The sequence below is a fragment of the Oncorhynchus gorbuscha genome, linkage group LG25 (assembly GCF_021184085.1).
Source record: "Oncorhynchus gorbuscha isolate QuinsamMale2020 ecotype Even-year linkage group LG25, OgorEven_v1.0, whole genome shotgun sequence".
Classification (NCBI taxonomy): domain Eukaryota; kingdom Metazoa; phylum Chordata; class Actinopteri; order Salmoniformes; family Salmonidae; genus Oncorhynchus; species Oncorhynchus gorbuscha.
Genome location: NC_060197.1, coordinates 20,283,137 through 20,310,276, shown reverse-complemented (window position 1 = coordinate 20,310,276; position 27,140 = coordinate 20,283,137). Strand labels below are relative to the sequence as shown.

The following is a 27,140-nucleotide window of genomic DNA, read 5'->3' as shown; positions in this document are numbered from 1 at the left end:
TGATGTTTGAAAAATCTGTCCCATGGCGAATGGCATTTGTGCCATGACGAATGGCATCACATGCTAAAACTCTGACAAGGTAAGGAAACCAAATGTGTCATTTTGTCATTTGGGCGAACTATCCCTTTAAAACTAAAAATGTTCTCTCCATCATTCAAGACATTGGCCAGTAAAAATAATTAGTAGGAGGTAGGGGGTAGGGGGGCCAAATCTTGTCTAGTGCCCCCAAAAGGCTAGGAGGGTATAATGCATTTAGTTAACAGAGTTAAGAATAGTTTAATTGCACAAATGGATTGATTGCACAAATCATTTGACTGCATGTGTGAGTATGGATGTGGGTGCGCAGACCCACAAGTTCAGATTTTTTGTGGCCCCAAACCCCATCAAAGTTGCACATTCTTGGTGTAGAGTGTAGAGGAGATGCACCGCTTCAGTCCTCAATGACAGCAATGTTGGCTGGTTTTCATAATTTTTTATTTGAAAATTGACATGTATTGATCTAACAGAACTTGAGCACCTGCACCCCATAGAGGGCAAAGAGTGTGTGATACAAGAAGATACACACCTGCCCAGGATCTCCAGTAGCTCTGCCACACCGTTGAAGTGCTCGGTCTCATAGATAAACCTGGAAGAACAGAGACAGGTCACACACACACTGTCACACAAACACATAATTTGCAATGTTAACGTGTGAGTGTACATGAGTGTCTGTTTGTGTTTGCATATGTTAGTGAGTAAGTATGTGAGTGTGTACATGTACATGCATGTGTGTATACCTGAGCGTGTGTGTGTGCGTGGTACCTGAGGAAGATATTGTTGATCTGTTTGCGTATGTATGCCCGCAGGCCGAGCAGTTTGCCGTAGACACGATGCAGGATGGTCTTTAGGTACTCTCTCTCCCTCGGATCCTCACTGTCAAACAATTCCAACAGCTACACGCACACGCACACACACACACACACACACACACACACACACACACACACACACACACACACACACACACACACACACACACACACACACACACACACACACACACACACACACACACACACACACACACACACACACACACACACACACACACACACACACACACAGAGAAAGAGAGATAAATGATCAAAATGCAGAACCCAGAGAGTCTGAGTAATACACAAATAGAGACAGACATATTGAAATACATATTGTAAGAGGCAGACATGTAAAAAATGGATTTCTACCTGAAGAACAAACTTCTGGTCAACGTAGCGTTTGGCCATGGAGGGCTGGAAGTCTGGGCTCTCCAGGAAACGCAGAAAGAATTCATACACCAGCTGAGAAAACATACACACAGAGTACACACACACACAGTTGAGAGTTAAATAAAAATAAAAAAGACAGAAGGTGATAGATGGAATCATCTACACAAACATATATTTCAAATCTGTTTCTAATCGTGTGACTGCCCGTATATATATATGTGTGTGTGTGTGTGTGTGTGTGTGTGTGTGTGTGTGTGTGTGTGTGTGTGTGTGTGTGTGTGTGTGTGTGTGTGTGTGTGTGTGTGTGTGTGTGTGTGTGTGTGTGTGTGTGTGTGTGTGTGTGTACCTGCAGGTGTGGCCAGGAGGCCTCTAGAGTGGGTTCATCCTCCTCCGGGTCAAACTCTGGGTTCTCACTGGGAGGTAATGTCCTGAAGATATTCACTGAGATCTAGGAGAGGAGAGGAGAGGAGAGGAGAGGAGAGGAGAGGAGAGGAGAGGAGAGGAGAGGAGAGGAGAGGAGAGGAGAGGAGAGGTGGAGGGAAGAGGCAGGAGGAAGGGAAAAGGATGAAAATAAGAGAATGGAAAATAAATTAATTAATTAGGTTTCTCTGAACTTCATAACCCTTTCTCTTTTCTCCAATGCTATCTAACTCTTTCCTTCGTCTTGTCCCTCTCTTCCTCTCCTCCCTCTTTCTCTCTCCTTCAACCAATCCTTAATTTTCTTCTACACTCCGGTTGAAGAGTTCTTTACATCTCTCCACCTCCTCTCATCCCTCCCTCTCTCCCTTTCTCCACTCTTCTACTCTTCACTATCCACTCTCCAACCCCTTTCCGCTACTATTATCCCCCTCTCCCTCCCTCTCTCCTCTCACATTTTCTTCTTCCTCCTGCCTCCTCCTCCCTCCCTCACTCATCCTCTCTCACCATCTTAATAGCCTCTGGGTAGAGTGGCTCTATCAGAACTCCTCTGCTTGTAGCAACAGACTCCACCAGTTCGTTGAGCGCAGCTCGTTTGATCTCTTTTCCCTTCAGGTCAGCCACACAGTCCAGGAAGTCAAAGAGGACGCAGCACTGCTGCAGCTTCTTACAGAACAGGTCATGGAGCTCTGCCACAGGGGCATCTGGGGAGGTATGGAGAGAGGGAGAGTGAGAGGGATGGAGAGACAGAGAAGTTAAACACAACACTCCCGCAAACAGTCAAAACCGTTAAACCAACAGGCTGCACTTTTTGATCACATCAAGGTAACACCAAACAGTAATTTGTGAGAACTAAATGTTCAAAGTCCCTGTTAAAAATTTACATCCATCCCTCCCCTCTTCTCACCACTCCAACCTTTCCCCCATCCCTCCTTCCCTCTCACAGGGCTCTATGCTGACCTTTTGTATAAGGAGCACATGTGCACTTAAATTGAAAAATGTAGGTGCACATACAAAAAAAATTGTAGGCAGCACACACAAAAAAATTGTAACACAATGAAATATATTTTAGATATTAATGCTAGAATCCCCAAAAATGTTAGGCTCACTCACTGGTGCTCCTAAATAAAACTTCCAGGTAGCACAGCAAAACATTTAGGTGCATATGCGAGTAAAATGGTCGAACTGTAGAGCTCTGTCTCACCCCTCCATTCTTTTCTCCTCCCTCCATCCATTCCTCTCTCTCTCCCTCCATAGTCAGACTATGAAAGAGAAATCGAATCAGTTTTTAATAGGGAGTAATTGTATGAAGAAGATCCGAACTAGGAACCAGAAAGAACAGATCGAGAAAGGGAGGGAAAATAGAGAGAAAGAGAGAGCAAAGGACTATTCCTAGAGTAGGGATGGGCAACAGACGGATCACGGAGGCCCGCGGATCGATTTCCAAAAATGGGGGGAGGGCCGCGGATCGGTTTCCGCAAAACGTTTACATTTTTGGGGTCTCAACGTACTGTTGAGAATTAGAATAGTAGAATACACAAGATGCAATTTAAAAATGTGGTTGTGCATCAGCAGTGTTTATTTTGTTAAAGTATGTCAGTCACTGACAGTTACTCAAATAGCCATGTCAGTAAATGTTTTTTTTTTCATTTAACCAGGCAAGTCAATTTTTCATTTAACCAGGCAAGTCAATTAAGAACAAATTCTTATTTTCAATGACAGAGTACACTGGCCAAACCCAGACAACTCCCAATCACAGCTGGTTGTGATACAACCTGGAATTGAACCAGGGTGTCTGTAGTGAGGCCTCTATTACTGAGATGCAGTGCCCTAGACTGCTGCGCCACTCGGGAGCTTGGTAATTTGCTCTAGCCCGTTATCTAAAACTAGTTATCATGGCCAACGAGTAATCATGGCCAAATATCGACAGAGCACATAAGGCACATGCCCAAGGGCCCTGACCTCCAATGGGGCCCCATTGATTTTGTAAGTCACTCGCAATCAGATATCATATTCACATGGCATAAGTCATGGCAAAATTAGTAGAATTGTATGAAATTTGATGTAAAATTGCAACATTTTCTCTCTGCCCAATGGTAAAATATGTAGAATTGAAGAAAACTTGCTTTATAATGTTATAACATTATCTCTGCGACCCATGGCAAAATGTGTAGAATTGTATGAAATATTTCTCTGTGCCATCATGACGTGGTAAATGTTAAATAGGTTAAGGCCGGTCCTGCATTTCAATCAAATCAAATGTTATTTGTCACACATGCCGTTTACAACAGGTGTAGTAGACCTTACAGTGAAATGCTTACTTACAAGCCCTTAACCAACAATACAGTTTTAAATAAAAAAATAGGTAAGTAAAAATATTATAATAATAAAAGTTTAAAATAATTAAAATAACATAGTGAGGCTATATACAGGGGGTTTAGTTAAGATATTTAAGTAGTTTAACTGCACAAATATATTGATTGTATAAATCACTAGACTGCATGTGTGGGTGTGGATGTGGGTACTGGGCTACAGTATCAAGGAAAGGAATTGTGCTGGGAATAGAGTGTGTGTCCCCAATGGACCCATGGGGCTCTGTTCAAAAGTAGTAAACTATATAGGGAATAGGGTATCATTTAAAGATACATTTTTGCTTGGTAGGGAAGATTAGCGATACAGGAGGAGGGGGTGGTAGGGAAAGGGATGGAGAGAGGGGGTGTCATGTTTTGTCTTAGATTGTCTTGTCATATTGCTTTTCCCTCTGTTCATTTTCCCCCTGCTGGTCTTTTTAGGTTCGTTCCCCTTTTTCTCTCTCCCTTCCTCTCTCTCTTCTCTCTATCGTTCCGTTCCTGCTCCCAGCTGTTCCTATTCCCCTAATCAATCATTTAGTCTTCCCACACCTGTTCACTATCTTTTTCCCTGATTAGAGTCCCTATTTCTCCCCTTGTTTTCCGTTTCTGCCCTGTCGGATCCTTGTCTATTGTTCACCGTGCTGTGTCTGTGTATCGCCCTGTCGTGTCGTGTTTCCCTCAGATGCTGCGTGGTGAGCAGGTGTCTGAGTCTGCTACGTTCAAGTGCCTTCCCGAGGCAACCTGCAGTTCTTGATCGAGTCTCCAGTCTGTTCTCGTCATTACGAGTGGAATTATGCCTTATGATTGTAAATTTACTTTACTGGATTAAAGACTCTGTTTTCGCCAAGTCGCTTTTGGGTCCTCATTCACCTGCATAACAGAAGGATCCGACCAAAGAATGGACCCAGCGACTACAGACGCTCGTAAACACTGCCGTCGAGATCCAAGGAGCCATGCTCGGCAGACACGAGCAGGAATTGTCTGCTGCTCGCCATGCCGTGGAGAACCTGGCCGCTCAGGTTTCCGACCTCTCTGGACAGTTCCAGAGTCTTCGTCTCGTGCCACCTGTTACTTCCTGGCCTGCCGAGCCTCCGGAACCTAGGGTTAATAACCCACCTTGCTACTCCGGGCAGCCCACGGAGTGCCGCTCCTTTCTCACCCAGTGTGATATTGTGTTCTCTCTCCAACCCAACACATACTCTAGCGAGAGAGCTCGGGTTGCTTACGTCATTTCACTCCTTACTGGCCGGGCTCGAGAGTGGGGCACAGCTATCTGGGAGGCAAGGGCTGATTGTTCAAACAATTACCAGAACTTTAAAGAAGAGATGATTCGGGTTTTTGACCGTTCAGTTTTTGGTAGGGAGGCTTCTAGGGCCCTGGCTTCCCTATGCCAAGGTGATCGATCCATAACGGATTACTCTATAGAGTTTCGCACTCTTGCTGCCTCTAGTGACTGGAACGAGCCGGCGCTGCTCGCTCGTTTTCTGGAGGGACTCCACGCAGTGGTCAAAGATGAGATTCTCTCTCGGGAGGTTCCTTCCAGTGTGGACTCTTTGATTGCTCTCGCCATCCGCATAGAACGACGGGATCGTCACCAAGCTCGTGGAAGAGAGCTCGCGTCAACGGTGTTTCCCTGCTCCGCATCGCAACCATCTCCCTCCTCTGGCTCAGAGACTGAGCCCATGCAGCTGGGAGGTATTCACATCTCGACTAAGGAGAGGGAACGGAGGATCACCAACCGCCTGTGCCTCTATTGCGGATTTGATGGACATTTTGTCAATTCATGTCCAGTAAAAGGCCAGAGCTCATCAGTAAGCGGAGGGCTACTGGTGAGCGCTACTACTCAGGTCTCTTCATCTAGATCCTGTACTACTATGTCGGTCCATCTACGCTGGACCGGTTCGGGTGCTACATGCAGTGCCTTGATTGACTCTGGGGCTGAGGGTTGTTTCATGGACGAAGCATGGGCTCGGAAACATGACATTCCTTTCAGACAGTTAGACAAGCCTACACCCATGTTTGCCTTAGATGGTAGTCATCTTCCCAGTATCAGATTTGAGACACTACCTTTAACTCTCACAGTATCTGGTAACCACAGTGAGACTATTTCTTTTTTGATTTTTCGTTCACCTTTTACACCTGTTGTTTTGGGTCATCCCTGGCTAGTATGTCATAATCCTTCTATTAATTGGTCTAGTAATTCTATCCTATCCTGGAACGTTTCTTGTCATGTGAAGTGTTTAATGTCTGCCATCCCTCCCATTTCTTCTGTCCCCACTTCTCAGGAGGAACCTGGCGATTTGACAGGAGTGCCGGAGGAATATCATGATCTGCGCACGGTCTTCAGTCGGTCCCGAGCCAACTCCCTTCCTCCTCACCGGTCGTATGATTGTAGTATTGATCTCCTTCCGGGGACCACTCCTCCTCGGGGTAGACTATACTCTCTGTCCGCTCCCGAACGTAAGGCTCTCGAGGATTATTTATCTGTGTCTCTTGACGCCGGTACCATAGTGCCTTCTTCCTCTCCGGCCGGGGCGGGGTTTTTTTGTTAAGAAAAGGACGGTACTCTGCGCCCCTGCGTGGATTATCGAGGGCTGAATGACATAACGGTTAAGAATCGTTATCCGCTTCCCCTTATGTCATCAGCCTTCGAGATTCTGCAGGGAGCCAGGTGCTTTACTAAGTTGGACCTTCGTAACGCTTACCATCTCGTGCGCATCAGAGAGGGGGACGAGTGGAAAACGGCGTTTAACACTCCGTTAGGGCATTTTGAGTACCGGGTTCTGCCGTTTGGTCTCGCCAATGCGCCAGCTGTTTTTCAGGCATTAGTTAATGATGTTCTGAGAGACATGCTGAACATCTTTGTTTTTGTCTATCTTGACGATATCCTGATTTTTTCACCGTCACTCGAGATTCATGTTCAGCACGTTCGACGTGTTCTACAGCGCCTTTTAGAGAATTGTCTCTACGTGAAGGCTGAGAAGTGCTCTTTTCATGTCTCCTCCGTTACTTTTCTCGGTTCCGTTATTTCCGCTGAAGGCATTCAGATGGATTCCGCTAAGGTCCAAGCTGTCAGTGATTGGCCCGTTCCAAGGTCACGTGTCGAGTTGCAGCGCTTTTTAGGTTTCGCTAATTTCTATCGGCGTTTCATTCGTAATTTCGGTCAAGTTGCTGCCCCTCTCACAGCTCTTACTTCTGTCAAGACGTGTTTTAAGTGGTCCGGTTCCGCCCAGGAGCTTTTGATCTTCTAAAAGAACGTTTTACGTCCGCTCCTATCCTCGTTACTCCTGACGTCACTAGACAATTCATTGTCGAGGTTGACGCTTCAGAGGTAGGCGTGGGAGCCATTCTATCCCAGCGCTTCCAGTCTGACGATAAGGTTCATCCTTGCGCTTATTTTTCTCATCGCCTGTCGCCATCTGAACGCAACTATGATGTGGGTAACCGCGAACTGCTCGCCATCCGCTTAGCCCTAGGCGAATGGCGACAGTGGTTGGAGGGGGCGACCGTTCCTTTTGTCGTTTGGACAGACCATAAGAACCTTGAGTACATCCGTTCTGCCAAACGACTTAATGCCCGTCAAGCTCGTTGGGCGTTGTTTTTCGCTCGTTTCGAGTTTGTGATTTCTTACCGTCCGGGTAGCAAAAACACCAAGCCTGATGCCTTATCCCGTCTGTTTAGTTCTTCTGTGGCTTCTACTGATCCCGAGGGGATTCTTCCTTATGGGCGTGTTGTCGGGTTGACAGTCTGGGGAATTGAAAGACAGGTTAAGCAAGCACTCACGCACACTGCGTCGCCGCGCGCTTGTCCTAGTAACCTCCTTTTCGTTCCTGTTTCCACTCGTCTGGCTGTTCTTCAGTGGGCTCACTCTGCCAAGTTAGCTGGTCATCCCGGTGTTCGAGGCACTCTTGCGTCTATTCGCCAGCGCTTTTGGTGGCCGACTCAGGAGCGTGACACGCGCCGTTTCGTGGCTGCTTGTTCGGACTGCGCGCAGACTAAGTCGGGTAACTCTCCTCCTGCCGGTCGTCTCAGACCGCTCCCATTCCTTCTCGACCATGGTCTCACATCACCCTAGACTTCATTACCGGTCTGCCTTTGTCTGCGGGGAAGACTGTGATTCTTACGGTTGTCGATAGGTTCTCTAAGGCGGCACATTTCATTCCCCTCGCTAAACTTCCTTCCGCTAAGGAGACGGCACAAATCATCATCGAGAATGTGTTCAGAATTCATGGCCTCCCGTTAGACGTCGTTTCAGACAGAGGCCCGCAATTCACGTCACAGTTTTGGAGGGAGTTCTGTCGTTTGATTGGTGCGTCCGTCAGTCTCTCTTCCGGGTTTCATCCCCAGTCTAACGGTCAAGCAGAGAGGGCCAATCAGACGATTGGTCGCATACTACGCAGCCTTTCTTTCAGAAACCCTGCGTCTTGGGCAGAACAGCTCCCCTGGGCAGAATACGCTCACAACTCGCTTCCTTCGTCTGCTACCGGGTTATCTCCGTTTCAGAGTAGTCTGGGTTACCAGCCTCCTCTGTTCTCATCCCAGCTTGCCGAGTCCAGCGTTCCCTCCGCTCAAGCGTTTGTCCAACGTTGTGAGCGCACCTGGAGGAGGGTGAGGTCTGCACTTTGCCGTTACAGGGCACAGACTGTGAGAGCCGCCAATAAACGTAGGATTAAGAGTCCAAGGTATTGTTGCGGCCAGAGAGTGTGGCTTTCCACTCGCAACCTTCCTCTTACGACAGCTTCTCGTAAGTTGACTCCGCGGTTCATTGGTCCGTTCCGTGTCTCCCAGGTCGTCAATCCTGTCGCTGTGCGACTGCTTCTTCCGCGACATCTTCGTCGCGTCCATCCTGTCTTCCATGTCTCCTGTGTCAAGCCCTTTCTTCGCACCCCGTTCGTCTTCCCTCCCCCTCCCGTCCTTGTCGAGCGCACCTATTTACAAGGTACGTAGGATCATGGACATGCGTTCTCGGGGACGGGGTCACCAATACTTAGTGGATTGGGAGGGTTACGGTCCTGAGGAGAGGAGTTGGGTTCCGTCTCGGGACGTGCTGGACCGTTCACTTATTGATGATTTCCTCCGTTGCCGCCAGGATTCCTCCTCGAGTGCGCCAGGAGGCGCTCGGTGAGTGGGGGGGTACTGTCATGTTTTGTCTTAGATTGTCTTGTCATTTTGCTTTTCCCTCTGTTCATTTTCCCCCTGCTGGTCTTTTTAGGTTCGTTCCCCTTTTTCTCTCTCCCTTCCTCTCTCTCTTCTCTCTTTCGTTCCGTTCCTGCTCCCAGCTGTTCCTATTCCCCTAATCAATCATTTAGTCTTCCCACACCTGTTCACTATCTTTTTCCCTGATTAGAGTCCCTATTTCTCCCCTTGTTTTCCGTTTCTGCCCTGTCGGATCCTTGTCTATTGTTCACCGTGCTGTGTCTGTGTATCGCCCTGTCGTGTCGTGTTTCCCTCAGATGCTGCGTGGTGAGCAGGTGTCTGAGTCTGCTACGTTCAAGTGCCTTCCCGAGGCAACCTGCAGTTCTTGATCGAGTCTCCAGTCTGTTCTCGTCATTACGAGTGGAATTATGCCTTATGATTGTAAATTTACTTTACTGGATTAAAGACTCTGTTTTCGCCAAGTCGCTTTTGGGTCCTCATTCACCTGCATAACAGGGGGAGCAAACTTGAATAAGAGAGACAGAGAGAGAGAGAGAGAGAGAGAGAGAGAGCTACAATCTTAGAAAAGAAGGTGCTATCTAGAACCTAAAAGGGTTCGTCGGCTATCCCCATAGGAGAACCCATTGAACCCTTTACACAGGTAGAACCGAAAAGAGTTCTACCTGGAACTAAAAATAATTTTACATGGAACCAAAAAGGGTTATCCTACTGGGACAGTTGAAGAACCCTTTCGGTACCCTTTTTTCTAAGTGTACATATTGTAGCTTCCGGAGCACAGTGGCAGAAAAATACAAATTAAATTGGAGACAGTGAGTTTGTGGAAACAGGGATGGGGAGAGAGGAAAAGAGAGAAAGAGAGAGCCAGAGAGCGAAAGGGTAGGAGAGAGAAAGAACGTGAAATAAACAGGGAGTTTAAAAGGTGTGCAGACATCTTTAAGGGGCAGACATGAAGAAGCATCACTGATTCAGACACCCGGCAACACACACACACAGCCAGAGCTAAATATAGTGCTACCACAGAGAGAGGGAGAAGAGAGAGAGAGACAGGACAGAGATGGGGGAAAGGGAGAGACAGAGGGAGAGATATAGGGAAACGGAGAGAGAAAGAGAGAGAGGGAGAGGAGAGAGGGAAAGGATTGGGAAAGGAGAAGAGAGAGAGAGAGAGAGAGAGAGAGAGAGAGAGAGAGAGAGAGAGAGAGAGAGAGAGAGAGAGGGGGGAGAGAGGATTAAAGGGTGACATCATCTATGTTGCTCTTCTGTCTTACTCTCTTCCCCTTCCTCCCTCCTTATCCCTGGGTACCTCTCCTCCCTCCCTCCCTCCTTGTCTCTGTGGCTTTCTAAATGAGATGAGCAACTACCACTCTCGTCTTTAAAAAACACTTTTTCTGTTTTGACTGTGTGTGTGTGTGTATGTGTGTGAGATGAAGAGCCACTATTATAACAGCAGCCTTCCTCCGTCTCTCTCTCATTGTCTAACCTCACCCACATTGTGACTCACCCACATTGTGACGCAGTGAGAGAGAGAAAGAGAAAGGGAGAGAGACAGAGGGAGAGAGAGAGAGAGAGAGAGAGAGAGAGAGAGAGAGAGAGAGAGAGAGAGAGAGAGAGAGAGAGAGAGAGAGAGAGAGAGAGAAAGAAAGAAAGAAAGAAAGAAAGAAAGAAAGAAAGAAAGAAAGAAAGAAAGAAAGAAAGAAAGAAAGAAAGAAAGAAAGAAAGAAAGAAAGAAAGAAAGAAAGAAAGAAAGAAAGAAGGAAGGAAGGAAGGAAAGAAAGAAAGGAAGCGACAGAGTGAGAGAGTGAGAGAGGACATAGAACAACAATTTCTTTATTTATGTCCCTTTCAGGAAATGTGTCTTACATCTCAGAAAACACAACACAGCATCACCACATAAGGGACAGTCCAAAATGTACCTGGCTGGGGTGGGTACAGAATAAGGCAGGGTTGTCTAACTTTTTTTTTGCTTTGGGGAGGGTTGTGTGTTTTTTTATTGGGCACCGAAGAGGGTTAACATCACCCTTTTGCAGGTTTTGCTGCATAATTTCTCCATCCTAGTCAAATTTTGACACACCTACTCATTCAAGGGGTTTTCTTTATTTCTCAAATTTTCTACATTGTAGAATAATAGTGAAGACATGAAAGCTGTGAAATAACATATATGGAATCATGTAGTAACCAAATATTTTAGATATTTCAAAGTAGCCAGCCTTTGCCTTGATGACAGATTTGCACACTCTTGGCATTCTCTTTACAAGCTTCACCTGGAATGATTTTCCATCAGTCTTGAAGGACTTCCCAGATATGCTGAACACTTGTTGGCTGCTTTTCCTTCACTCTGCGATCCAACTCATCCCAAATCATCTCAATTGGGTTGAGGTTGGGTGATTGTGGAGGCCAGGTCACCTGATGCAGCACTCCATCACTCTCCTTCTTGGTCAAATAGCCCTTACACAGCCTGGAGATGTGTTGGGTCATTGTCCTGTTGAAAAACAAATGATAGTCCCACTAAGCGCAAACCAGATGGGATGGCGTATCGCTGCAGAGCAGAATGCTGTGGTAGCCATGCTGGTTAAATGTGCCTTAAATTCTGAATAAATCATGCAGAGATCATTCATTCACCTACTCTGCATCTCACAAAGAAACGGTGGTTGGAACCAAAAATCTCAAATTTGCACTCATCAGACCAAAGGACAGATTTCCACCATTCTAATGTCCATTGCTTGTGTTTCTTGGCCAAAGCAAGTCTCTTCTTAGGGGGCATCATGGTTTGGGACTGCTTTGCTACCTCAAGGCTGGACAGCTTGCTATCATCGATGGAAAAATGAATTCTCAAGTTTATCAAGACATTTTGTAGGAGAATGTATCTATCCGCCAATTGAAGCTCAACAGAAGTTAAGTGAAGCAACAGGACAACAACCAAAAAGACAGAAGTAAATCAATAACAGAATGGCTTGAACAGAAGAAATACACCTTCTGGAGTTGCCCAGTCAGTCCTGACCTCAACCCGATTGAAATGCTACCGCATGACTTCAACAGAGCGGTTCACACCAGACAGCCCAAGAATATTGTGGAACTGAAACAGTTTTGTAAAGAGGAATGGTCCAAAATTCCTCCTGACCATCATGCAGGTCTGATCCATAACTACAGAAAATGTTTGGTTGATGTTATTGCTGCCAAAGCAGGGTCAACTTGTTTTTAAATCCACATACTTTTCCAACCTGCATTGTGAATGTTTACATGATGTGTTCAATAAAGACATGAACATTTATAATTGTTTGTCTGTTATTAGTTTAAGCAGACTGTGTTTGTCTATTGTTGTGACTTAGATGAAGATCAGACCAATTTACCAATTTATGACCAATTTATGCAGAAATCCAGGTAATTCTGAAGGGTTCACATACTTTTTCTTCCCACTGTATATCAAGGTGTTTTGGTACTTCCCTTATGCACTATGCTTTTCCGTGCGCTAACTATTACTATACCACCAGGTCAATATGGTCTACCAGTCTAACTGTATATCCTGCCCTCACCCACCATTCATAGTGACAATGGTAGTAGGTGGATTGTATATGTCCAGATCTGCAATAGGCTGACTAGCATTCATACAACACAAAAAATCATTCAAAGCTGCACCAATTTTCAACATTCTACTCTAGGCTGCAGTGAAAATGTAATTTGAATAATGGTGCAAAAGCCCTGTGATTTGAATGATTCATTCAATTTGAATCAGTTCTACACTCGATAATGTACAAGGTCTGGAAAGGGACAGTAACAGGCCTGTCTGGCTGTATTTTCAATTCCCATACTGAGATATGCTGTCTGTTGCGGATCATCATTCTCCCAAGTCGTCCTATGTGACCACATAAGCTGTGTTTACACAGGCAGCCCAATTCTGATTTTTTTTCCACTAATTGGTCTTTTGACCAATCACATCACATCTTTTTCTCTCTCTCTCGAAGGACCTGAGCCCTAGGACCATGCTTCAGGACTACCTGGCACGATGACTCCTTGCTGTCCCCAGTCCACCTGGCCGTGCTGCTGCTCCAGTTTCAACTGTTCTGCCTGCGGCTATGGAATCCTGACCTGTTCACCGGACGTGCTACCTGTCCCAGACCTATTATTTGACCATGCTGGTCATTTATGAACATTTGAACATCTTGGCCATGTTCTGTTATAATCTCCACCCAGCACAGCCAGAAGAGGGCTGGCCACCCCTCATAGCCTGGTTCCTCTCTAGGTTTCTTGCTAGGTTTTGGCCTTTCTAGGGAGTTTTTCCTAGCCAACGTACTTCAACACCTGCATTGCTTGCTGTTTGGGGTTTTAGGCTGGGTTTCTGTACAGCACTTTGAGATATCAGCTGATGTACAAAGGGCTATATAAATAAATGTGATTTGTTTAGTGAGTCCACCAGATCAGAGGCAGTAGGGATGACCAGGGATGTTCTCTTGATAAGTGAGGGAATTGAAGAAATTCCTGTCCTGCTAAGTATTCAAAATTTAACGAGTATGTTTGGGTGTCAGGGAAAATGTATGGAGTAAAAAGCACATTATTTTCTTTAGGAATGTAGTGAAGAAAAGGTTGTCAAAAATATACCCAAAAAAATTACTCAAGTAGTACTTTATAGTAGTTTTACTTTAAGTACTTCACACGAGTTAGAGTAAAATCATCTCAAGCAAATTTGCTGACACACAAAGCTCAAATTACATTGACATTTCATCAATGACTGTGCCTTTAAACAGCTTGGAAAATTCCAGAAAATTATGTCATGGCTTTAGAAGCTCCTGATAGGCTAATTGACATAATTTGAGTCAATTGGAGGTGTATTTCAAGGCCTACCTTCAAACTCAGTGCCTCTTTGCTTGACATCATGGGACAATCAAAAGAAATAAGCCAAAATTGTAGACCTCCACAAGTCAGGTTCATCCTTGGGAGCAATTTCCAAATGCCTGCAGGTACCACGTTCATCTGTACACACAATAGTACGCAAGTATAAACACCATGGGACCATGCAGCCGTCATACAGCTCAGGAAGGAGACGCATTCTGTCTCCAAGAGATGAACGTACTTTGGTGTGAAAAGTGCAAATCAACCCCAGAACAACAGCAAAGGACCTTGTGAAGATGCTGGAGGAAACAGGTACAAAAGTATCTATATCCACAGTAAAATGAGTCCTATATGGACATAACCTTAAAGGCCACTCAGCAAGGAAGAAGCCACTGCTCCAAAACCACCATAAAAAACGACTACGGTTTGCAAATGCACATGGGGACAAAGATCGTACTTTTTGGAGAAATGTCCTCTGGTCTGATGAAAGAAAAATAGAACTGTTTGGCCATAATGACCATCGTTATGTTTGGAGGAAAAAGGGGAGGCTTTTTTTATGGCGAGGTTCAAAGAACACCATCCCAACCGTGAAGCACGGGGGGAGGCAGCATCATCTTGTGGGGGTGCTTTGCTGCAGGAGGGACTGGTGCACTTCACAAAGTAGATTTCAGGAAAATTATGTGGATATATTGAAGCAACATCTCAAGACATCGCAAATGGGTCTTCTAAATGGACAATGACCCCAAGCATACTTCCAAAGTTGTGGCAAAATGGCTTAAGGACAACAAAGTCAAGGTATTGGAGTGGCCATGGGCAGAACGATTATACTGTGGTGTCTCATCTTAACAACTGTACATACTAAATGTTTTTGATCTCTGATCTCTGATCTCAATCCCATAAAAAAAGTGTACGCGAGCAAGGAGGCCTTCAAACCTGACTCAGTTACACAAGCTCTGTCAGGAGGAATGGGCCAAAATTCACCCAACTTATTGTGGGAAGCTTGTGAAAGGTTAACTTTAACGTTTGACCCAAGTTAAACAATTTAAAGGCAATGCTACCAAATACTAATTGAGTGTATGCAAACTTCTGACCCACTGGGCATTCAGCTAGCTACATAGCCGTCTTTGTATCAAAGATAATTGCGTAATTATCGTATTTCGCCGTCCTAACGTAGTCTTCACTAGCCAGCTAGCTAACGTCCACTGATTAGCTGCACTGAGAAACTATTACACTCAACTGAACGACTTGATTAGTTTAGTGTTAGCTACCTACATAGCTGTCTTTGCTGTCTTATCATCGTATCATCGTATCCAAGATAATTGTGTTGTTTAGGTTTAGAGTGTGTAGTCTTAGAGTGATTATCTTAATTTACCGAGGTTAGCTAGCCAGCTATTTGTCGTCCTTAACGTAGGTGACTCTGCTAGCTAGCCAACTCTGCTAGCTAGCCAACAGCTAGCCAACGCTAGCCAACGTCTTCTGTATAGAACTCAACTACCCGGTCGCAATCACAGGTTGTATCACATTTTCACTTCATTTCATTACTGTACAACGGTTTGATTTGTTTGATCGTAGCTAGCTACTTAGCTAGCTACATAGCCGTCTTTGTATCAAAGATAATTGTGTAGTCTAGAGCGATTTTCTAGGTTCGCTAGCCATCTATTGTCGTTCTTTTAACGCAACGTAACGTAAACAACACTGCTAGCTAGCCTGCTAGCCCCCGAATAGCAACACTGCAGAAACTATTACACTCAACGGAACGACTTGATTAGTGTAGTGTCAACAACGCACCCACTGCCAGCTGGCCTACTTCAGCAGTACTGTATCATTTTAATCATTTTAGTCAATAAGATTCTTGCTACGTAGCTTAACTTTCTGAACATTCGAGACGTGTAGTCCACTTGTCATTCCAATCTCCTTTGCATTAGCGTAGCCTCTTCTGTAGCCTGTCAACTATGTGTCTGTTTATCCCTGTTCTCTCCTCTCTGCACAGACCATACAAACGCTCCACACCGCGTGGCCGCGGCCACCCTACTCTGGTGGTCCCAGCGCGCACGACCCACGTGGAGTTCCAGGTCTCCGGTAGCCTCTGGAACTGCCAATCTGCGGTCAACAAGGCAGAGTTCATCTCAGCCTATGCCTCCCTCCAGTCCCTCGACTTCTTGGCACTGACGGAAACATGGATCACCACAGACAACACTGCTACTCCTACTGCTCTCTCTTCGTCCGCCCACGTGTTCTCGCACACCCCGAGAGCGTCTGGTCAGCGGGGTGGTGGCACCGGGATCCTCATCTCTCCCAAGTGGTCATTCTCTCTTTCTCCCCTTACCCATCTGTCTACCGCCTCCTTTGAATTCCATGCTGTCATAGTTACTAGCCCTTTCAAGCTTAACATCCTTATCATTTATCGCCCTCCAGGTTCCCTCGGAGAGTTCATCAATGAGCTTGATGCCTTGATAAGCTCCTTTCCTGAGGACGGCTCACCTCTCACAGTTCTGGGCGACTTTAACCTCCCCCACGTCTACCTTTGACTCTTTCCTCTCTGCCTCCTTCTTTCCACTCCTCTCCTCTTTTGACCTCACCCTCTCACCTTCCCCCTACTCACAAGGCAGGCAATACGCTCGACCTCATCTTTACTAGATGCTGTTCTTCCACTAACCTCACTGCAACTCCCCTCCAAGTCTCCGACCACTGCCTTGTATCCTTTTCCCTCTCGCTCTCATCCAACACCTCCCACACTGCCCCTACTCGGATGGTATCGCGCCGTCCCAACCTTCGCTCTCTCTCCCCCGCTACTCTCTCCTCTTCCATCCTATCATCTCTTCCCTCCGCTCAAACCTTCTCCCACCTATCTCCTGATTCTGCCTCCTCAACCCTCCTCTCCTCCCTCTCTGCATCCCTTGACTCTCTATGTCCCCTATCCTCCAGGCCGGCTCGGTCCTCCCCTCCCGCTCCGTGGCTCGATGACTCATTGCAAGCTCACAGAACAGGGCTCCGGGCAGCCGAGCGGAAATGGAGGAAAACTCGCCTCCCTGCGGACCTGGCATCCTTTCACTCCCTCCTCTCTACATTTTCCTCCTCTGTCTCTGCTGCTAAAGCCACTTTCTACCACGCTAAATTCCAAGCATCTGCCTCTAACCCTAGGAAGCTCTTTGCCACCTTCTCCTCCCTCCTGAATCCTCCCCCCCTCCTCCCTCTCTGCAGATGACTTCGTCAACCATTTTGAAAAGAAGGTCGACGACATCCGATCCTCGTTTGCTAAGTCAAACGACACCGCTGGTTCTGCTCACACTGCCCTACCCTGTGCTCTGACCTCTTTCTCCCCTCTCTCTCCAGATGAAATCTCGCGTCTTGTGACGGCCGGCCGCCCAACAACCTGCCCGCTTGACCCTATCCCCTCCTCTCTTCTCCAGACCATTTCCGGAGACCTTCTCCCTTACCTCACCTCGCTCATCAACTCATCCCTGACCGTTGGCTACGTCCCTTCCGTCTTCAAGAGAGCGAGAGTTGCACCCCTTCTGAAAAAACCTACACTCGATCCCTCCGATGTCAACAATTACAGACCAGTATCCCTTCTTTCTTTTCTCTCCAAAACTCTTGAACGTGCCGTCCTTGGCCAGCTCTCCCGCTATCTCTCTCTGAATGACCTTCTTGATCCAAATCAGTCAGGTTTCAAGACTAGTCATTCAACTGAGACTGCTCTCCTCTGTATCACGGAGGCGCTCCGCACTGCTAAAGCTAACTCTCTCTCCTCTGCTCTCATCCTTCTAGATCTATCGGCTGCCTTCGATACTGTGAACCATCAGATCCTCCTCTCCACCCTCTCCGAGTTGGGCATCTCCGGCGCGACCCACGCTTGGATTGCGTCCTACCTGACAGGTCGCTCCTACCAGGTGGCGTGGCGAGAGAATCTGTCTCCTCACCACGCGCTCTCACCACTGGTGTCCCCCAGGGCTCTGTTCTTGGCCCTCTCCTATTCTCGCTATACACCAAGTCACTTGGCTCTGTCATAACCTCACATGGTCTCTCTTATCATTGCTATGCAGACGACACACAATTAATCTTCTCCTTTCCCCCTTCTGATGACCAGGTGGCGAATCGCATCTCTGCATGTCTGGCAGACATATCAGTGTGGATGACGGATCACCACCTCAAGCTGAACCTCGGCAAGACGGAGCTGCTCTTCCTCCCGGGGAAGGACTGCCCGTTCCATGATCTCGCCATCACGGTTGACAACTCCATTGTGTCCTCCTCCCAGAGCGCCAAGAACCTTGGCGTGATCCTGGACAACACCCTGTCGTTCTCAACTAACATCAAGGCGGTGGCCCGTTCCTGTAGGTTCATGCTCTACAACATCCGCAGAGTACGACCCTGCCTCACACAGGAAGCGGCGCAGGTCCTAATCCAGGCACTTGTCATCTCCCGTCTGGATTACTGCAACTCGCTGTTGGCTGGGCTCCCTGCCTGTGCCATTAAACCCCTTCAACTCATCCAGAACGCCGCAGCCCGTCTGGTGTTCAACCTTCCCAAGTTCTCTCACGTCACCCCGCTCCTCCGTTCTCTCCACTGGCTTCCAGTTGAAGCTCGCATCCGCTACAAGACCATGGTGCTTGCCTACGGAGCTGTGAGGGGAACGGCACCTCAGTACCTCCAGGCTCTGATCAGGCCCTACACCCAAACAAGGGCACTGCGTTCATCCACCTCTGGCCTGCTCGCCTCCCTACCACTGAGGAAGTACAGCTCCCGCTCAGCCCAGTCAAAACTGTTCGCTGCCCTGGCCCCCCCAATGGTGGAACAAACTCCCTCACGACGCCAGGACAGCGGAGTCAATCACCACCTTCCGGAGACACCTGAAACCCCACCTCTTTAAGGAATACCTAGGATAGGTTAAGTAATCCCTCTCACCCCACCCCCCCCCTAAGTTTTAGATGCACTATTGTTAAGTGACTGTCCCACTGGATGTCATAAGGTGAATGCACCAATTTGTAAGTCGCTCTGGATAAGAGCGTCTGCTAAATGACTTAAATGTAATGTAATGTAATGTAAATGATGAAAGCTGAAATAAATCATTATCTCTACTATTATTCTGACATTTCACATTCTTAAAATAAAGTGGCGATCCTAACTGACCTAAGGACAGGGAATTTTTACTAGGATTAAATGTCAGGAATTGTGAAAAACTGAGTTTAAATGTACTTGGCTGAGGTATATGTAAACTTCCGACTTCAACCCTATTTTACACATCTCCGATTTGGCATGTCTCTTGTGATGCGGTTCACAGCAGCACAGACGGATGTGACAACTGCATCATAGTTTTGAACAACCCTTCCCCCTTTTGTTCCATGCTGGCTGAAGTAACCAGCTAACACCAGACACAGATGAAAAGGAATCATATAAATATCTTTGCCATAGATTAATTATATTTCCTGACACCCTACAGTCAAATATTGGCACCAGTAGAGTAGCTATTTGGCTATAAACCACGCAACTCTGCAAACATGCCTTCTCCGATGTTGGTTACAAGGCACTGTTTTTTTTATGAGGTAAGAGAATATAATGTTACCATTGGTGTATTAAAAAGTGAATTAGGGTGATATCAGCTATTCCCTTTAATAATCCCGCCTCCTGAATCCAAGAGTTTGACATGGGGGAGGGGACCAGTAACTTTATGATCAAACTTTATTTATGCAGAAGCAACAATAGTTGTTCATACTTTGGTCATCATACTTTGTTCTGGTTTCATATATCATCCAATTTCATGAGAAACATGATTTTGACTGTTCATGACCTTTAGTGAAAGAGATGTGGTTGTTGAATTAATTCATTTTCAGTCCTGTGGCCTTCATCAAATGAGTTCTTAGGTGAATGTTATTATTATAATTAAAGTCTTTATCACAATACATTACATATCTCATCAGGCCTTATTTTGAGACCTAGCTTTATCCTAATACAGTGGCCTGAAACTCATGGTTTACAGGCCACATCGGGCCTGCAAGTAAGTTTGCAAAATTCTGGTAAGTCTCCCAAAATTCCTAAGTTTAAAACCTGTTTGAAGGATTTCCAGGAATCATCACACCGGGATTTCTTGAAAACAAGGGAAATTTACCAGCATTTTGCAACCCTACCTGCAAGTCACATTATGCTGGCTTGCAAAGTGTTTAGTAATTCCTAAAGGAAACCAGCCAGTGTTAGTCCATCCAACAGTTGAAATGTGTATTCACCCGCAACTTGCATGTATAATGGCTGCCAGCATTAGAAACAGTGTGAGGAGACCACCTAAGTATTTTAAACTGGAACAACCATTTCAGTAACAGGTGCAAAAAAAAATTGGATTAGTTAGCATTTTTTGTATTTATCAAACAATAAATCACTCAATGTACAGTACATGCAAAAACATATATTAAAAACAATTCTTGTTGGCACTAATCTGTCCCTTTGCTTAGCAGAAAAGCTACATATTGACAATGTATTGAAGAAAGGTACATATTTGTACCCAACATAAGGCACAATGATGAATACACCTGTGCCAGGCTTATATTGAAGGCGTGGCTTAGTGGGTGTGTGGCTTTCAGTTAGTTATTTTTCGCCACCCATGAGTGGAAGTGTTGTGCCAGTTTAAAAAGTCTATAGTTAAGTTAGTTAAAGTTTGAGTATGTCTGCTGCCACTTCTGAAGTCTTCATATAGTCTTACATAAGAGCATTTCACACTAAAGGGCTGTAATGGGTAACATAGTGACCTTAACACAACACTGCCATGAGGTATGGACTTTGTGGCATAATGGTTAAGGTGTTGACTTTACAGGTGCTGGATCCAGGTTCAAGTCCCAGTCAGGGATACCCTTGAACTTGCTACATTGGTGTCAGAAGTTGAATGATGGAGGGGTGTGTACATTTGAGGACTTGGTATAGAGAACAGGTATGTTTTTGTCACTTAAAAGGAAAAAACGGGTTTGTCACTATGGTGATACCCTGAAAAGGCACACCTTTTCTAAAGTTACACTTTTGTACCTGTAGACTATATGTTAGAAAGATACTATTTTGTCCCCTAAAAGTACACTATTGGCTCTTTTAAGATATGATTGGCAAGGGTATAATTGTTTGTGTGTGTGTGTGTGTGTGTGTGTGTGTGTGTGTGTGTGTGTGTGTGTGTGTGTGTGTGTGTGTGTGTGTGTGTGTGTGTGTGTGTGTGTGTGTGTGTGTGTGTGTGTGTGTGTGTGTGTGTGTGTGTGTGTGTGTGTGTGTGTGTGTGTGTGTGTGTGTGTGTGTGAGATCACGAGAAACTATCTGGTCTATCTTAGGGAGCAAGGCTCTGCCAACGGCTTCAGCGCTCAGAGCTCACACACACAAAAACACTGACACACAGATAAAACCCCCTTATGCCTCTGGATTCTAACTGTGTGCCCTTTATCGTCTGCATATTCTATCACTTATCCAACTGTATTTTAATTGATTGTTGTATTCCAGTGTTTCCTAATCCTGGTTTTGGGGACCCGAAGGGGTGTCCATTTTTTGGTTTTGCCCAAGCACTAACATACCTGATTCCACTTATCAAAGGTTTGATGATGAGTTGATTAGTTGGAACAGGTGTGTAGCGCTACAGTAGGGCAAAAACTAAAATGTGAACCCTTTTGGGTTCCCAGGACCAGGACTAAAAAACACTGCTGTATTTAATTTGATTGTAATTGATTCAGAATTGAATTGGATTCAGTAAAGAATCTGTATGAGTAATGTTATAATGTTCTAGAAACATGACCAGGTCTCTGTTATAGGTTCACTGGCTGTGTTTCAAATGGCACAGTATTTTCTATGTAGTGCACTACTATTGACCATAGGGCTCTGGTCAAAAGTAATGCACTATAAAGGGAATATATTGCCATTTGGGTCGCAATAACTCTTGGGTCGAATTAACTCTTGATTCTCTGCCTCAACTTCCTAGTCAAATAAAGGTAAAATAATACATAATAAAACTAAAAAAGTGAGAGAAGGAGTGAAGAGGAGAGGAGAGGAGAGGAGAGGAGAGGAGAGGAGAGGAGAGGAGAGGAGAGGAGAGGAGAGGAGAGGAGAGGAGAGGAGAGGAGAGGAGAGGAGAGGAGAGGAGAGGAGAGGAGAGGAGAGGAGGAAAGTCTACCCTGTGGGTGAAAATGTGACCTTAGCATCATTAGCGTGTTAGCTAAAGCGTGGAGACCCATGACCGGGGAGGCAAGCTGATGCTGTAGCCTGAGGGGAGGACATCAAAGCTGGGGATGAGTGCCAAGCTAACAGCCTGTTTGAGGGAGATGTGGAGGTCTGGAGGACAAATACTTTTTTATTTTACTGTATTGTTGCATGTGTACTCACAAAGCTTCTCGGAGCAGAAGTGGTTATGTAGAATCAGGTCTCCTGTAATCTTATTCATTATGATCTAAAAGACAAAACTGTGCACTCCTACTCTGAGATACTTTATGAATACAATTATGATGTTCTTTTCCACACAGAAGATGATACAAAATTATTGCCTGATGATCTTCTTAACTTAATACCTTTTTGATTCTGATTTCAATCACTACAAATCATCCTTCCTTCAGATTGAAATACTGTCAAAAGTACTGTCAGACTGATCTGTAATAGACTGTCATATCCCCAATTTAAAAAGTAAACGTTTATTAAATTACGTCCTTTTACATGGTGGGGTTACAAATAAATGTTGATAACAAAATTGAGTCATGGGCCAAAAAGGTTTGGGAACTCCTGCATTATGGGATGCTCTGTTCTAGACTCATCCGCTTTGATAATGATTAGAAATTACTTGATTAGCCTACATCAAACATACACTACATGGCCCAAAGTATGTGGACACCTGCTCGTCGAACATCTCATTCCAAAAATATGGGAATTAATATGGAGTTGGTCCCACCCTTTGCTGCTACAACAGCCTGTGCTTTTCTTGGAAGGCTTTCCACTAGATGTTGGAACATTTCTACAGGGACTTGCTTCCATACAGTCACAAGCATTTAGTGAGCTCTGGCACTGATGTTGGGCGATTAGGCCTGGCTCGCAGTCAGCATTCCAATTCATCCCAAATGTGTTCGATGGGGTTGAGGTCAGGGCTCTATGCAGGCCAGTCAAGTTCCTCCACACTGATCTCAACAAACCATTTCTGTATAGACTTTGCTTTGTGCACGGGGGCATTGTCATGATGAAACAGGAAAGTGCCTTCCCCAAACTGTTGCCACAAAGTTGGAAGCATAGTGTCGTCTAGTATGGTATTGTATGCTGTAGTATTAAGATTTTCCTTCATTGGAACTAAGGGGCCTGACCTGAACCATGAAAAACAGCTCCAGATTATTATTCCTCCTCCACCAAACTTTACAGTTGGCTCTATGCATTCGTGCAAGTAACATTCTCCTGGCATACGCCAAACACAGATTTGTCCGATGTTGAAGTGTGATTCATCATTCCAAAGAACACATTTCTACTGTTCCAGAGTCCAATGGCAGCGAGCTTACACTACTCCAGCCGACGCTTGGCAATGTGCATGGTGACCTTAGGATTGTGTGCAAGAAGCTCCCGACTAACATTTCTTGTGCTGATGTTGCTTCCAGAGGATATTTGGAACTCAGTAGTGAATGTTGCAACCGAGGACAGACAAATTTTAAGCACTATGCACTTCAGCGGTCCTGTTTTGTGAGCTTGTGTGGCCTACCACTTCACGGCTGGGCCGTTGTTGCGCCTAGACGTTTCCACTTCACAATAACAACAATTACAGTTGACCAGGGCAGCTCTAGCAGGGCAGAAATTTGACAAACTGACTTGTCGGAAAGGTGGCATCCTATGACAGTGCCATGTTGAAAGTCACTGAGCTCTTCAGTACGGGCCATTCTACTACCAATGTTTGTCTGTGGAGATTACATGGCTGTTAACTCAATTTTATACACCTGTCAGCAACGAGTGTAGCTGAAATAGCCAAATCCACTCATTTGAAGGGGTGTCCACATACTTTTGGCCATGTAGTGTAATTGTATATACGGTCTATTAGCCTAAATACAGTACGTCCTAATGGACTATACCATGCACGTTGATAGGCTTATGATTTTAAATGACTAAATCAAATCAATAAATGTTGTTGATGTACTGTAGTGCACTACTTATTCCATATGTAATGCACTACTTTGACATCATATTCCCTATGTAGTGCACTACATTTCATCAACAGTCCTAATACATAGAATACAGCCTAGGCTGTAGGCCTATTCCTGAAAAAAAAAGATAGAATCGAAGTTGATGGAGATGTAGGACACGCCTTTGGGCCCTGGTCAAAAGTACACTATTGAGGAAATAGGCTGCAACCTAAATCATATTACAGGCCATACTACATAGAATAGACCTTGATAAGCAGGTATTGGACCCATATTTGAGCAAAGGCAGGCCTACTATAAACATAGAATACACATTGATAGGACATAAAGTAGTAGCGTACTACAATAGGTCTACTACATAGAATAGATATTGAGGAGAAAGCAGAGGACCCACCTTTGAGCAGCGGCAGTGGCGTTAGCTCGACCTGGGAGCTCTGGTAGCGGAACTGGGACGAGGAGTGGGAGCGCCTCTGCCGGGCTCTACGCATCGAGCGCCGGGGAAACCCATCCACCTTCTCCGCTGACGGTACCGAGAACCCGGTGGTCGGGGAGGACGGGCTGGTCGGGGGCAGTTTAGTTGTCTCCATCGCTGCTGTGTTGTATTGGCGAGCTGTCCGGTGTGTATGTCAAGTTTGTGTGTCTGTGTCTGGATGTGCCGATGATATGTTAGTGAAGGCGAGGCGTATAGGATTGAGATAGGTTGAACAGTTTTTAATCCTTAAAAGAGCTAATACGTTAACAAATTAATAAAAATGGATAATCTGGGAATGGAACAGAGGGATGGGGAGGATTAGAGGAGGGGGATATAGGAGGGAGGGATATAGATGGAGAGGTGCAGTCCACAGAGGGACGGATGGTGTGTGTGTTGCTTGTGACTGCCTGCCTGCCTGCCTGCTGCCTAACGTCTCAATACAACAGAGGGAGGAAAAAACGGTTGCTTCACTATTTTTTAAATTAACCGAAACATATTTGTATGCAAAGACAAAACGCATAGATCTAACGGTAGGCCTAATTGTCCATGTATCTATCGATAGAGATAGGAAGAAACGCATGGGTTGTTAAGACTACTACTAAGTCATCAGCCTAAATGTGGTATTTATGTATATATTTCTGTCATGAATATAGCCCATAGCCTATAGATCCTTAGATAAAGCACATCACACCGATAAAGCAGGTTATAGGGATCATTCCGAAAATGTCAACATGAATCCATAAAATCAGTTGTTTGATTGGTCCTTTCTCATCGATGATAAGTAATTCATTAATTGATTCGTTTATAAAGGCTCATATCATAAAACCATTGATCCGAGTCCTTCTCATCACTGTTCCCCGGTTCCGTTAACGGTTCCGTTATTCGGTAACCTGCCTGGCGTTGCCGTTAGACGGATCTGCGATCCGCGCAGGGCCGGGATGGAGATTGAACGTGTTGACATGTGCGGTTCTTCAGCGCGGCCGCTGCAACACCGAATCCCCGGTCTCCTTTATAGCTAACCGCTAAAAACACCACAAAAACCTCAGCTGTGCTGGTTGCTCACAGATGGTTTAGGTATATAGACCTATATTCCCATTGTTGTCTGTCTGTCGCGTTTCCTCTCTCCTTGGTTCGGCTAGGAAAGGGATGGCTTGTTCTCTCTCTCCGTCCTCCCTGTCCTCGTCTCTGTTTCGGCTGCGCTTACGTGGTGCAAGGAGAGACACACTGCGGCTGACGCTCTTCTCGCCACAGCGAATTATTTAATTATTTCAGATATATTTATGTACCCCAGTCTTTACGCCATGGACGGGCGGTGGAGCGTTTGGTTTGGGCTAATCTATGGATGCGTTATGACGCCGAGGGCGAACACTCCCTCTTTCACTCCCCATCTTTAAATAAAAAAGAACATAGTTTATCCCTTTTATCCGACCTCCTGTCCTCTCCTGTTTCTTTAGCTAGGCTTCGTCCACCGATTGTTCACCACTGTCTCTATGTGACTGTGCCATTCTCTCCTCTCTCTTCCTCATTCACCCCTTTCTTTCCTCCCCTCTGTGCGTGTCTACATTAGTTTGAGGCTGATAGTGTCTACAGACGAGGTAAACCATTGTTCATCCCTTCCTTCTTCAGCTCCTCCGTTTGTTCTAACCCAGTTTCTCACTCTCAATTGCGCAACCGGTCACTGCATGCGTTCTAGTGCCTGGTGTCTGCACGCGCAATGTTTATGATGTAATCATCTGTATTAACCCAGTTAGTAAGCCTAGCCGTTATGGTTTATTATCACTGTTCCACGTCTCTCCAGTGGTGTCGTAATGCTGTCTCTCTCTCCAACCTGGTCTCAGAGCATTTCATATTATTCTGGGTTTGCATACAGTGTCTCACCATTTATGTTAAATTTGGTATTGTAGGCCTATGTATTCATCATTTGTGTATTGCCATCATCACCCATTTCGTATTAAATGGGGCGGCAGCGTAGCCTAGTGGTTAGAGCGTTGGACTAGTAACTGGAAGGTTGCGAGTTCAAACCCCCTAGCTGACAAGGTACAAATCTGTCGTTCTGCCCCTGAACAGGCAGTTAACCCACTGTTCCCAGGCCGTCATTGAAAATAAGAAAATGTTCTTAACTGACTTGCCTGGTTAAATAAAAGTAAAATAAAAAAAATGTTACGAATTACAGTTCTTATATATTATGAATTTTCTAAACATACAATATATAACGAATTGCAAAATGTACAATATAATAACCATTTGAAAAAGTAGGTGGCTAAGGGTTGAGGGTAAGGGTTAAGTTTAGGACTTAGGTTAAAGGGTTAAGGTTAGGGTGTTAGGCGAAGGGTTAGTTAAAAGGGTTAAGGTTAGGGGAAGGGTTAACTAACATGCTAATTAGTTGAAAATGATCTAAAAATAAGTAAGTAGTTGAAAAGTTGCTAATTAGCTATAATGCTAAAGTTTTCGATGACGAGATTCAAACTCACAACATTTGAGTTTTTGCCTTATTATTTAACCATGTATCTTATGTAACAATACCAAACATAACATGCAAAATGGAGTCTCTCGGATTGAGGTACAG

General features: G+C 45.4%; 1 protein-coding gene across 1 annotated transcript in view; it reads right to left on the bottom strand.

Moving 5' to 3' along the window:
* Positions 1-26,343, bottom strand: part of LOC124014488 (serine/threonine-protein phosphatase 2A 56 kDa regulatory subunit beta isoform-like) — a 48,292-nt gene extending 21,949 nt beyond the window's left edge. Inside the window, exons 1-6 of the mRNA XM_046329553.1 lie at positions 24,497-26,343; positions 2,169-2,365; positions 1,591-1,692; positions 1,224-1,316; positions 802-932; positions 566-625 (exon numbers count right to left, since the gene is read on the bottom strand). Coding sequence (XP_046185509.1) covers positions 566-625; positions 802-932; positions 1,224-1,316; positions 1,591-1,692; positions 2,169-2,365; positions 24,497-24,689 — 776 coding nt within the window. The 5' untranslated portion in view covers positions 24,690-26,343. The remainder of the gene's footprint in view (positions 1-565; positions 626-801; positions 933-1,223; positions 1,317-1,590; positions 1,693-2,168; positions 2,366-24,496) is intronic.
* Between the last annotated feature and the right edge of the window lie 797 nt (positions 26,344-27,140).